Source organism: Pseudopodoces humilis, chromosome 14, assembly GCF_049639895.1.
Source record: "Pseudopodoces humilis isolate 2021_Gansu_Grassland_sample_001 chromosome 14, ASM4963989v1, whole genome shotgun sequence".
In the NCBI taxonomy this organism is placed as follows: Eukaryota; Metazoa; Chordata; class Aves; order Passeriformes; family Paridae; genus Pseudopodoces; species Pseudopodoces humilis.
In genome coordinates this window covers 6,170,247-6,182,622 of record NC_142213.1, presented here as the reverse complement: position 1 = coordinate 6,182,622, position 12,376 = coordinate 6,170,247, and the positions used below count along the sequence as shown (strand labels likewise).

Here is a 12,376-nt window from a genome sequence, read left to right as displayed (position 1 = left end):
TACTTGACTGATTACATATATGTGAGTTGGTAGGAACCTATTCTCCCTGCAATTCAGAATTCAAGCTCTCATCCTGGATCTTGAGAAAAATGTAGGGCTGCTTTTTTTTTTTCTTTTCCAGTAACTCAATGAAACTCTCCACAGTAATATAAACAAGAGAAAAATCTAGAAATCTGTAGCTAGATTTGCAATTGCTTATTTGAGTCTGAAAGACAAAGAATAATCTTTTCTTCACAGCAGTAAAGCTGCATATTTTAGCTTGTTTTTACTGGAAATGTCGTGGATAGCTCAGGAAAAAAAGCTCCCACATCATTTAGAAAATGAAACTCATATAGCATCTCACCCCTGTCTCTTCCCTTCAAAGAGGTCATCAGCTTCTAGTTTTTATGTAATTTCCTTAAAAAAAATAAATAAAAAAAGATTTTTTCTGTGCACAAAGATTGATTCATTAGATGTTTTTTGTCTCTGGGCATTGACCAGCCTTTAGCTGAATAGAGTTGGAGTTCATACAACTTAATTGGAAGAGCACCATTTCCAACATCCCCCTAGGATATTTATTATGAATGGTGAGACACAAGAAAAAGGAATTGCTGATGTTTAATGTTTTATGCTGTGGAAAGGACTCATTGTTTTGCTCAGCAGCTTGAGTGCTTTATGGGTAGGAAGGGGTCTCCCTGTCAAGAATGAACACAGTACTTTTCTTTCATCCTCATCATGTGAGTGGATGTGAAAGAAACTAAAATACTGTGTATTCTACTCCCATCATCACAGTCACCTTGAGACACCAAAAGTTTGAGAAATGTCACCCCTTTAGAATTTTCTGCACAGTCATTAGGAATTTCCTTAACTTCTTGTTAAAGGCAGTTATCACAATTACAATTTTTCCACACTTCTAAACAAAAACAATAGTGAATTGTCATCTAGGGAATTCCAAATGGAAGAAACATCAACAATTTTGGCAGCATTACCATCAGAAGTTTCAATAACATCACACCACTCCTTAAAAACAAGAAACTTTCTTCCAATGCCTGCTGCTGATTTAACTGTGACTCTCCACTTATTACTTGCCACTTACTACTCCACTTACATTGTGAAGAGAAAGTGCTGAATCCACTCCTGCATGACAGCAGAGTGGATGACAGCTAGGAAAAAATATTGGAATTCAAGAAATGTTTTTGTTCTTCCAGAAATTTGTTTTTGCAATGCCAGCTATAGCATCTGGTTGATCTTATGACTTCAGTGCTCCTTTTTTAGAAGGTGTTTAAAAGACTTTGAAATTCACCGCATAAGCTGGCCAGACTCCCTGCTGCCTTCTGGCAAAGAGACCCTTGCTGGAAGATGGAAGCCAAAAGATCCTTCCCACAGAATGTTTGGTTACCCTAAATCCCGTAGTTTCATTTGTGGCTGTTCTCCTATCTGCAGTATGTGTGGATATGTGAGGACACAATCCTCCACACTTCCTCCACGTGAAAAGGAATGATACTCTGAAATGTAAATCTGAATATGATCTACCCTTACTACCGCTGCTGAACATCTCACATCTGCAGATAAATTGAACAGGAAAGTGCTTTTCTCCTCAGTTTAATTACTGATTTGTGCTGCTACCCCTTTCCTTCAAAAAATGAAGCTGTGCTGGACTGCAGAACCTGTCGTTGGAGAGCAGAGTTTATTCATGTGACACAGCACTTAACTCCCTCGGGATAATCCTACTGAAGCCAATTGGTTTACTCGAGTTGTACACCCGTATTTGCACAACAAAGGGGTAGCACAGACACGGTACGAATAACAAATGAGCTCTCCCACTGCCACGGGCAAGCTAACTGATTAGGAAATGCAAATTTGTTGAGTGTAACTTCCAGGAGGGAAAGGAGTAGCTAAGTAGCATTTGCTACTTACTTAGTAAATAATTAGCTAAAGCAACTCAGACATTCTGCCCGGGGCTCTGGGTGAGGGATGTGTGTTGCAGGGTGTGTGTGCTGCCTTCCTCCGGCTCTGCTCGCAGGACTGCGAACACCACACGCCCGGGCTCTACTCAGGATCCTTCGGCCAGGGCTAGGCAGTAAAACCCCGGCTCGTCAGACGTCTCATCTAGGGATGAGAGCAGCAAAAAACCCTGCCAGCATCTCTGATTGCTGGATAACACATGCAAATGAGAAAAGCAAATCATTCTGTAATCCTCTCTACCTCAGAGGGGAAAAAGACTCAAGATTAACCTTAATTCGTGCTGTGGTTTAGTCCAATATGTAGAGACTGATGATTCCTCTCCCACTTTGACCTTAAAAAGTAAGGTAAGGAGAGGCCACAGGGAGAGAGGTACTTCTTTCTCTCAGCAGCATCCTTCAGCTCTTTCAGCTGCCTTGCTTCTGGTATTTAATGCTATTTAGATTACCCAGGATGGCTCTGTCAGCTGCCTCTGTCATCACCTCACATGCAGATGCTGACGTGACAGAGCTCAGCAACTCTACATCACACAGAGACATCCGCCTGCTCTGATCAAAGGCCCGGGAGAATCAGGCAACAGCCCTGCTTCCCTAAATTTATCTGATATTAAATTGCCTGAGTTCTGTGGTATTCATGATTTTAGAAGTACATAGGTAAGATGTAACAGGCTGTTCCTCGATTTCTAAGATTTCGCTCTTTCCTGCGCTTTGCAATCCTCTAATTTATCTACTGTACCTTCAAGAAATTTGGGTTTTATTCATCACAGCTCAGCCTTAATTCTGTAACACTTTTCTCTGTCATTACTCAGTTTTTGTTATATATGAGTTATGACACAGGACATTCCTTCTTCTTCAGTAAAGCCTTGAAATCATTATTTATGAAAATATAATATGGTTTAGGATGCTGGGCTCATTATGCATACTTTTACATGAAGATTCACACACAAGTGGTCAAGAATAAGAACCTGCCTAGTACTTTTCTTGGGATAAGAAGGCAAATAGTACAAAAAGGAGTGACATAATTTTGTCTACCAAACTCATTATTCTTTAAAATTCTCACAAAAGAACCATACTTCAACTGATTTTACAGTGAGTGTAAACATCTTTCCCTCTGTGTTCTTTCAGCTTTACCCAGTACTTTGGGCTTTCTGCACCTTGGTGCTTATTTCTGTGTCACAGGGAAATTGTGCTTTTCTTTCTTCTTTTTCCAGATGTCTTAACTGTTCAGCCTGGAAAAAGCATATTCCACTTGCATAGTTCTCTCTTCTCACTCACACAGTGCACACTTTCATATTTAGCAGAGATTTGTTTCCTAAACCTCATTAAGCAGGGAATACTTTTACTAATCCAATTCAGCAAATTATAATTTTATCAGAACTGTCCTTTAGAAAGAGCTTTCAGAAATTGCCCTGCAACTCTGGAAAATGTGCACAGATAGAAGGATTTATTTTCCAAACAGAGAGTCTTAATCTCTCATTAAAAAAACCAAAAAAACAAAACCCAAACCACAAAAACAATACAGGCCAGTAGTTACTGTTGCTAAAATGAATGTATTGCCTGTTTTCTATGCTACAGAAAAAAAATCCAGCATTTTACAAGAAATGACCTTTACATTAAATCTCTCTTTGGGGGCATGCATTGCCCTTATAACTGCTGTTAGTATTTAATGTACCTAATGGGGAAAAGGGACACTGGAATCAGCAGTGGGTGGGCGTCACACTGACAAACACACATGGGTACATTTCTTCTGCTCACACAGCTCACAAAGTCTCACCGTTTCTTTGTTGGCTGGATTTTTATAGCACAGACTGCCATGGTACCCAGGGGACATGGAAGTGATGGAAGCACATCATCCTGAGGTTTCAGCCCACACTGTCTGTGCTTTATTTTTCTCAGAATGAAATAAAACAGCACAAGATTTCAAAAACTGGTTCATATTTTATTATTTTGCATGGGTCTGACTTTGATGAAGATGTTAAAGTACCAACACACTAATTAATGATGACAAAACAGTAACAAATAACAGTGGATCCAGCTTGAGCAAACAGCAGCAGGAAGAATGCTGAGGTCGTAAGAATTAACAGATGATTAAAGATGCATTGGGCTACGCCTTAGTCATGGACTGAAAATGTCATTAAAAAAAAATCATCAAACCCTCTATAAATAACTTCATGATTATTTCTCAGGGAAATTGTCGGGTGTTTCAACACTGCTCAATTGTTCCTTTTCCTTCCTCAGCAGAAGACTGAAATATTTACTAAATTATTTAAATGTTATTTTATAGACCACTATCTATAGAAAAAGTAATGTTTTCAGCATACACAGCTCAGGGAATAGCAACAAAATTTTAATCTGATTTAAAATTAACTACTTTTGAAGCAACAAAACAATGAGCAAAAAACCCACAAGGACAGTTCTAAAATGAAGTAAAATTCTGATCAAAATGGGGGATAACCACTGCTTTTATCCTTATACAACCAAACCCAGAATTTAGCACAGGGTATTTGATTCTGCCATCAAAACATGACTTGATTCTTTATATTACAGAACTAAAATAAATTACTTTGGGCTGTAGCCTCCCCTTGGAACCCAAGGTATAGAGTTTATTGGCACTGCCTTCTGCCTACTCAGCACAGCCACATCCATCAGCCTGATCATGTGCTCTGCAGGGCGAGCCGCGTCCTTAATTGCCAAGGAGAAACACGGGCACAACCAGCCAGGGGGACAGCATTCCCTTGGCTTTCCATAAACCGTCCGGGATGGAGGCGTTTGAGCCGCAGGGAATCATCCCTGCCTTTGGAACAGTTCTGAGGGGCCAGGCCCTGCGCTGGGGCAGCACGCTCAGCACCGCGGGGCTCAGGGGACACGGCAGCTGTGCCCAGCCCTCAGCAGAGATCCCTGGAATGCTTCGTGTTGGAAGGGCCTTGAGAGCCCTCCTGTTCCACCCGCCCGCCAGGGACGGGGACACCTTCCACCATCCCCGGCTGACCCGGCCTTGCACACTTCCAGGGATCCAGGGAAATGCACAGCTTCTCTGGGCACCCTGTGCCAGGGCTCCACCACCCTCACAGCGAGGAATTTCTCCACACAACCCAATCTCAGAGTGAGTCCATCCCCTGTCTCTGAGACCCCTCTTTAACGCAGAGCGGGCTGATGTGCGGGGGGACGAACGGCACCGGCTGCGGTGGGGCAGCCGCGGTGCCGATGCCTATGGCGCTTCCGATCCCCATCCCCGTCCCCGTCCCCGTCCCCGTCCCCGTCCCCGTCCCCGTCCCCGTCCCCGTCCCCGTCCCCGTCCCCCTCAGCGGCGCCGGGCGCGGGGCGGGCCGGGCGCATGCGCGGTGCCGGTGGCGGGCTGCGCCTCACGGGCTGGCGGGAATCGCGGCCCGGCCATGTCCGAGGCGTATTTCCCCGTGGGCCCCGGGCTGGGCATGGAGGAGAATTTCTTCTCGCTGGATGATATCCTGATGTCGCAGGAGAAGCTGCCGGGGCGCGCCGAGACCGCGCTGCCGCGCCTGGCCGTGTTGCTGGGGCGGGGCGCCGGCAGCGCTGAGTCCGTCCCGGAGGTAACGGGGGAGGGGACGCGGGACACGGGACACGGGACACGGGACACGGGACACGGAACTGTCGCTGTCGGGACGGGACGGGGCGCGGAGGGCTCTGCCCCGGGACTGCCGCCTCGCTGTCACCTCCTGTTGTGCCTCCCAGGCCCGGCCGCCCTCTGTTCCTGGTCACTGCAGTGATGCTCTCCAGTACTTTCTCAAAAGTTATTTTTGCTTTTATTATATGCGCTTTGCTTGGTTGGTTTTCCCCTCTTTTTCTTCTCTTGCTGTTTTTTTATTAAAAAACAATTTTTAATTATTTAAAATTATTATTTTTAATTATATTATTATTAAAACAATTATTAAACCATAGAGCTTCAGTAAAAAGTCCACTTTCTGAGTCTTGCGGTAACAATGCCTTTAAAGTATGTCTGGTTTATGCTACAGTCACAAAAGACTGCTCTGAAAACAAAATTGACTCTTTGTAATGCTGGATCTAAATTAATAAAGTTCACTCTGTGTCTTTGTGGCTGCTTCAGGTGTACTTACATGGCAAGGATAACTTTTGGCATCTCTCATTCCTCCAGGGATCAAAGCTGGAAATTCCTCTGTGGCTTGCTAAAGGGCTGCATGACAGCAAAAGGAGAATCATCTCCGTGGAACTGCCAAAGATTTACAAGGAAGCCTGGAGGACGGTGTTCAGTGCTGATGCCAATGTGGTTGATCTGCATAAAATGGGGCCCTACTACTATGGATTTGGCTCACAGCTCCTGAATTTTGAGAATCCAGAGAATCCTGAGATAGCTCAGACTATCCTGCAGGCAAGTATCTGAATCAGGTCTTGAAATTTAGATTTGCATTTTTCTGTCTTCCTTTTGTTCCCAGCTGCTTAGCAGTCTTCAGGAAAAATATCCTGGTTTAATCCAGATGACTTCTGGACTGAATATAGATGACCCCCTTGGCAGCTGCACAGCTGATGCTGGAAGCCTCCACTGTGCTTCCAGGAGTGTAATTTTAGCTTGGTGTTTCCATACTGTAAATATGGTATTTCATAAAATCCTGTAAAACAGGACTGAGGAGGTGTATGATTATTTAACTATACCTGTCTTTAAATCTCTCTAATGCAGAGACCTCACACTGCCCTGGGCAGTCTTTAAGTGCCTCACCTCAGGAGGTTTTTCCAGTGTCTGAACCAAAGCTCTTTCACAGCAGTACAAGCTCTGTTCTGTTTGTCTCATACAAAGTAAATGCTGAGGACAGATTATTCTCTTCCTTCCTGCAGCAGTCCCAGTTCATTTGAAATTTCTCTATGGATCATGCTTCCTAACCTCTGACTGCCCTCATTGTGCACTGCTGGTGCCTCTCCAGTGGATCTGCATCCACCATGCCATGCCCTGAACAGCGGTGCAGTCTCATGCTCAGGACTTGTGCTGATGAAAACAGAAGGATTACTTTGTGAGTTTTGTGTGGCTGTGATGCTCTTGGCTCATCTTGGTGCAGCATCTGGTTTGTCACGATGCAGTCACATGGATCTGTGTTTGGTTTGCAGTCCACAGTGAGATGGTACAGGTTGCATCTGCGAACAAATAATTTCCTGACTTTGTACTATTTCTGCCTCAATGTAAAACCTTCTGTTAGTCCTGGGTGAATGACATCCTATTGTTTTCATACCATCTTTCTAATTAGTCAGGATTGTTATGAATTAGAGTTCTGCTCCTTGACATGCCTGTAGTCATTCCTTCTCCTTCTGCATGTTGCTTGCTGATTTAATAAGCACAGCTGCTTTTCCTTTAGTAGGCTCATTAATTAACATCTCAAACAGTAGTTGGTTCCACAGAAACCCCAGTGGAACTCCACTCAGTGTGTTCTTCCCTCCTGACAGGAGCTGTGGATGATGCCTGTCTCTCCCAACAGTCTTTGGGTGGTCTGGCTAAATCTTCCAAGAGTGCCCCATGACAGATACCCCTCCACTGCTTTTCCTGCCTGTGCAAGGCCTGGCATCCTGCCCTAGCCCAGGCTGGGCTCTGGGAGTTTGTCCTTGGCAAGTCCATGATGGCTGTGATTCTTTCATTGTCCTGCAGAAGTTTCTGTGCTTTGTCCCAGTATGCTTCCAGGAATTGATGCTGATGGATTTATAATTCCCTGGCTCTTCCTTTCTCTCTCTCCATCTCCCCATTCTCTTTTAAAAGATAGATGTCATCTTTGTCTGTTTCCGGACTTCAGCCTTGAGCTTTTAAACATAACCACTAACAGCTCTGAGATCTCTTCAGCCAGGTCTCTAAGTGGGCTGGGATGATTTTTATTGCATTTTTTCCCTTTCTCTGTGCTTTACATTAAGGCTGATGCAGAGAGGTTTTAAAGTGCTGCTGCTTTCTTGGAGTTGTCCACTGAACATGTGCTTTGTGCATTGAGGAGGTGCCCACGCCTTTCCTTGTCTTTTCTCTTTCTGCTAATGGACATCTTCAGAAAAAAAGCCACGGTAGAACTCATTACTTATTGACAGAAAAATCAAAGCATGCCAGGTTTGATTTCTGTTTTTAAAAGCAAACAAGAGGGGTGTTGTGCTGACTTAAAAGACTACTCCAAAATATTCTGGAACTATGAATGGGAAGTGTAACTGTTTGGTGACAAAGTCAAAATGACAGTTACTGATTTATAATATATTTATCCCATAAGTTCTGTTGATTCTATAATCAGCTTCTGAAATGACAAAGCAGTTTTCAAAGAGTTCTGACTCTTTTTTTTTTTCCAGTTCCCAATAATAGAGAGGAAAATAAAACACCTTAAATACATCTTGTTGCTTAGCTTTTCAAAATGTTGTAGATTGTTTTAAGTTGTAGATTGGTTTGGTTTTTCACCTTTTTATGGTTGTTTTTCTAGCTTACTGAATGCTTTTCAGCTGCAGTTTGGCTTAACTTCAGGACATTCACAACTTGCAGCTTGTACGTTCCTGCAGCAGCTGCTGTGGCATGAGGTTCATTTGTCTTGCTCTAAAGCAATGATTGCTTGAAAAGTGAGACCGAATAGATCATCATTGTGTTGTATCCTGTGCTCTTCTCAAGCCTATTGTAAGGAAGCAGCCAAAATCCAATTCTGTGTTTGCTTCCCATCTGATATTAGGGATCAAGTGGTTCTGTCTTTGTAGCCAATCTTAACAAGTGCTGTGCTGGCTGCAGACCCTTGGCTTCTTGTGAACAGGAGCCTAAACCTTGGCTTTTCAGTTGTGAGAGCTCAGGCCTCCAGGTTTGAGCTGGGGGTGGCTCTGTGGTACTAGTCAGTGACTCTGTTTGTTCTCTGCAGACGTTCATTGCCCGTTTCCGCCGCATCATGGACTCCTCTCAGAACGCCTACAACGAGGACACGTCTGTGCTGGTGGCTCGGCTGGATGAGCTGGAACGGGCTCTCTTTCAAGTGGGCCAGAAAGGGCTGAATGACTTCCAGGGCTGGGAAAAGGGACAGGCTTCTCAAATCACAGCTTCCAGTCTGGTGCAGAACTATGGGAAAAGAAAGCTCGCAGAAGTGGATGGTTAAAAGCCTGAAGTAACAGCGGGGGACACAGATTTACAGCCTGTTGTAGAAGAGAAAAATGAATCAATTTAGGGAGGGGACAGATTCCCTGTCCATTAGTGGGAATTCTTCTCTGTAACAGCTTTGGATAAGACTAGTGAAAATTTTAAAGGCAGAGGGCAAGGGTATAAAAACTAGATCACACCACTGAACAGCCTTACAGTTTACTTGTAGCACTCCTGAGGAGTTGCAGCTAAAGTGTTTGCTAGGTGGCTGAAAGGCTATGAGAGAATTTTCTAAAAGGGAAATAAATACTAATTATTGCTCCAAATTGATATTTACAATGCCAGATCTAGAAAGAAGTGTAGTTTATGTATTTCATCTTGTCCTTCCCATCCCAGCCTCCTGGAAACAGCTGTTGATTCTATGAACAGCTGTTTCCAGGTTCCCTGTTCTTTAGAAAGCCCCAGTGATGTGGAAAAATGTGATACAGCATTACATTTTTTTATACACTGAGGTGGAACAGGTGCTCTTTGTGAGGCAGGAATGTTTTTCTTTGCTGACTCCTGTACACACTGCCAGTGCCCTGGAGTGAAATGCCTCCTCAAACCCACACAGCAAGAGGCTGCTCAGGTCTTGTATTACTTTGTCCTCTCTCTTCCTTTTTGGCCCTTGTGACCTTGGTGCTGTTTAGTAAAGAATGTTCTTGTTTGATGCCTGTGGCTTTTGTGCTGGATGTGTCTCTCTGATGGGTGTTCTACAGAGGAGGAAACAGAAGGCAGCAAAGAATAAAGTCTGGACCAGATCAAAAGCAGAAACTTTAATGGAAACTCTGCCCCATTATCAAACATTGACATATTTGTTTCTCCGTGAGAAATTCTTCTGATTTCTAAATTCGATTAGTAGAAGAGACAGAGCAAATGAACAAAGTTTCCTTCCTTCTGATCCATCCAAATGAATCTAGGAAAATGATCCTAGTAAATGTCATCCTTGCCAATAGAAGTGAGTGGATTTGGGACTTGCTAAACAGCACAGTGGTTATCATCCCTTAAACCTAGATCATCTCAAGTCCCATTGGACTGGAGACAGAAGACATGGTTACCTCTGTAGGACTTAGTTCCTGCAGTCATCAGGATGGTTGTCCTTTGGGAGCAGTATTGGGTATCTTGCAGGTGCTTCTGCACCTCTGTGGAAGGAGAGCCTTGTGAAGAACCTAAGCAGAGGAGCTGAATCCTGATGCTGCTCAGCACTTCCACTTCCATGGGAATCCCTGGGAGGTGACAGCAAGATCCAAGTCTCAGAGGAGCTGTTACCGGACTTGGAGATGCACCTGGATATTGGATTCTTCTAACAAGACCTCAAGCACAAAGAACTGTTGCTTGGCCAGAGATGTTCAAGCTCAGCCTGAGGAGGTGGTGAGAGGGGACAGCTTTGTGCCTTCACAGCTGTCTCGGCGCCTCCCCCTCAGCTGCACAGGGCCAGCTGTCCTGCCACAGGAAACTAGTTGGAAGCTTGCCTGACAAAGTATTTCAAGTATGTGCAGGATGAAATGCTGCTGCACTTAATGGCTTAATGGCATGTAATGGCTTATGCATTTGTCAGTTGTCCATTTCTGGATTTTTATCCTCAATAAATGTTTTGTAAGGGTATGCTCATAATGTGAAAAGTCTTTTGTTAATTGTGCCACAGCAGAAAAATCAAATGGGAAAGTCCAGGTCTCTACAAAAGTGTGGCCATGATAGATAATCCCTCTTCTTACAGATAATGTGGTCAGGAGCTATCTTGTAGCAGTGTAGAAATAGTTCCTGTCTGACTTAGCCCAGGTGGGGACTGCAGCTCGCACAAGTTGTGGCAGAGACCCTGCCAGGCAGTCAATGAGCTATTGCTTTAATGAAATGCATTTTTAGGAATACAAGATGGGTAGAGATGACTCCGTGTTACCTCAACTTTGTTTTACTGGTGGTGGGAGGTGGGAATTGGCTGTCTCTATTCAGATCCTGCTGCTCCATGCACTGTGGCAAACACTTCACATACCATGGCAGAGCTGTGATCAGTGCTGCAAGGGGAGCAAGTTGAACTCCATCTGTGACAAGAAGCATCTTTCAATTGGAAATATTATTGGCTTTGGGATGTATCTGGTTTATAACCGAAATCATGAGTTCCATCAATTTCTGGACTGGTTTTGGTGACTATCCAAGCTAATTCTCCTGCATTGGTAAGAAATTTTTTCTTCTCTACTGCTGGATGCAAAATCCAAGCAGAAGGTTGTTCACTTGCCAACATTTTGTGCAACAGCCTTCAGAATAGGGAGGAAAAGAATCCCTGAAGTAGTCTTCAGTGTCCCTGGCTTTTTGTAAGAAGGCAATGCCACTTCTAGTAACTGAGTTTAAGACCCTTAAAAAATCCAATTGTGTAATTTTAAACTACAGTATTTGGGTTAGTAAATCTTGGTTAGTTTTTTTCTGTCCAGAAGTACAAGAGTGCTCTTTACTTTTTGTGAACACAGCTGTCCTTTTCCATGGCACTGCAGCAAGCTTTAAGTTAGAGGAGTTTGAACTTGTATGTTTTCAGAATGGTACAATAAATCTTCATCACAGAAGATGGGAAAGGTCTGAAAAGGACTTCTATTTCTCCCCATGTTCTTCAGCTTTTAAACTGAACATGTTTTAAACAACATGCTGATGTTTATGACAAAATGTGTGTCCATAGACACATTTTACAGTATTGCTACAAATGTTTTCATTGGAATCGAGTGAAAAAACAGGCAAAATTTGGGCAGCAACCAGGATGAGCAGCAACAAGGAGAGGCAGCAACAAGAAGTGTTCTGGGAACTGACATACTGTAACACCACATATTTTTATGAGACACACAGTGGCACCTGGGTGAGTTAGGAGCACAAGCTGTTCTGATCTTCAGCTGGTGATTTTCTACTGGTTTTTGGGTAACCAGCTACAACAAAAGCTTTGTTCAGAATTTTAATGAAAAGCTGGGTTTGGTAGGTTGTGCTACCTTGTCCTAGATTAGAGCATACACGAAGAGTAGATGTCATAGTTGGCAATGAAAATGAAGGATTACTGACTGCTGCAGGAGGGAGGGAGGGAAAGCTGTGGAATCCAAAACCTTTCTGCCTGAGAGAAATTTGCCATCCTGTGGGTCCTGACCACTGTGGTGAAAAAGAACCCAGAGGGGGCTTGAGACAAGGAATGAAAACAAGAAGGAAGAGGAGACAGTAAGCTTCCACCTCCCCTGGGCACACTGAGTCTGCTTGATGGACTTTGTTTCCCATTGGAAATTGCTCTGGGGAGCCTCTTCCCTGAGCCAGGCTTTGCTGCACAAGGGCCAGGCTTGCTGGGAGCCCCCAGAGCTGACTCCTTGCGCTGCTCTGG

The 12,376-nt window shown here is 43.9% G+C and overlaps 1 protein-coding gene across 1 annotated transcript; it reads left to right on the top strand.

The window, feature by feature from the left end:
• Positions 1 to 5,296: 5,296 nt before the first annotated feature.
• GINS3 (GINS complex subunit 3) lies at positions 5,297 to 10,647 on the top strand. Its single transcript, XM_005528195.3, has 3 exons — positions 5,297 to 5,506; positions 6,070 to 6,303; positions 8,783 to 10,647. Exons 1-3 carry the CDS (start codon positions 5,333 to 5,335, stop codon positions 9,011 to 9,013), a joined length of 639 nt encoding a protein of 212 aa, XP_005528252.1. The 5' UTR covers positions 5,297 to 5,332; the 3' UTR covers positions 9,014 to 10,647.
• The last annotated feature ends 1,729 nt before the right edge of the window (positions 10,648 to 12,376 follow it).

Coding starts and splice junctions, on each gene's coding strand:
- GINS3 (XM_005528195.3), top strand. CDS start 5,333: ATGTCCGAGGCGTATTTCCCCGTGGGCCCCGGGCTGGGCATGGAGGAG. Junction 5,507..6,069: donor GCGCTGAGTCCGTCCCGGAG/GTAACGGGGGAG, acceptor TCATTCCTCCAG/GGATCAAAGCTGGAAATTCC. Junction 6,304..8,782: donor TAGCTCAGACTATCCTGCAG/GCAAGTATCTGA, acceptor TGTTCTCTGCAG/ACGTTCATTGCCCGTTTCCG.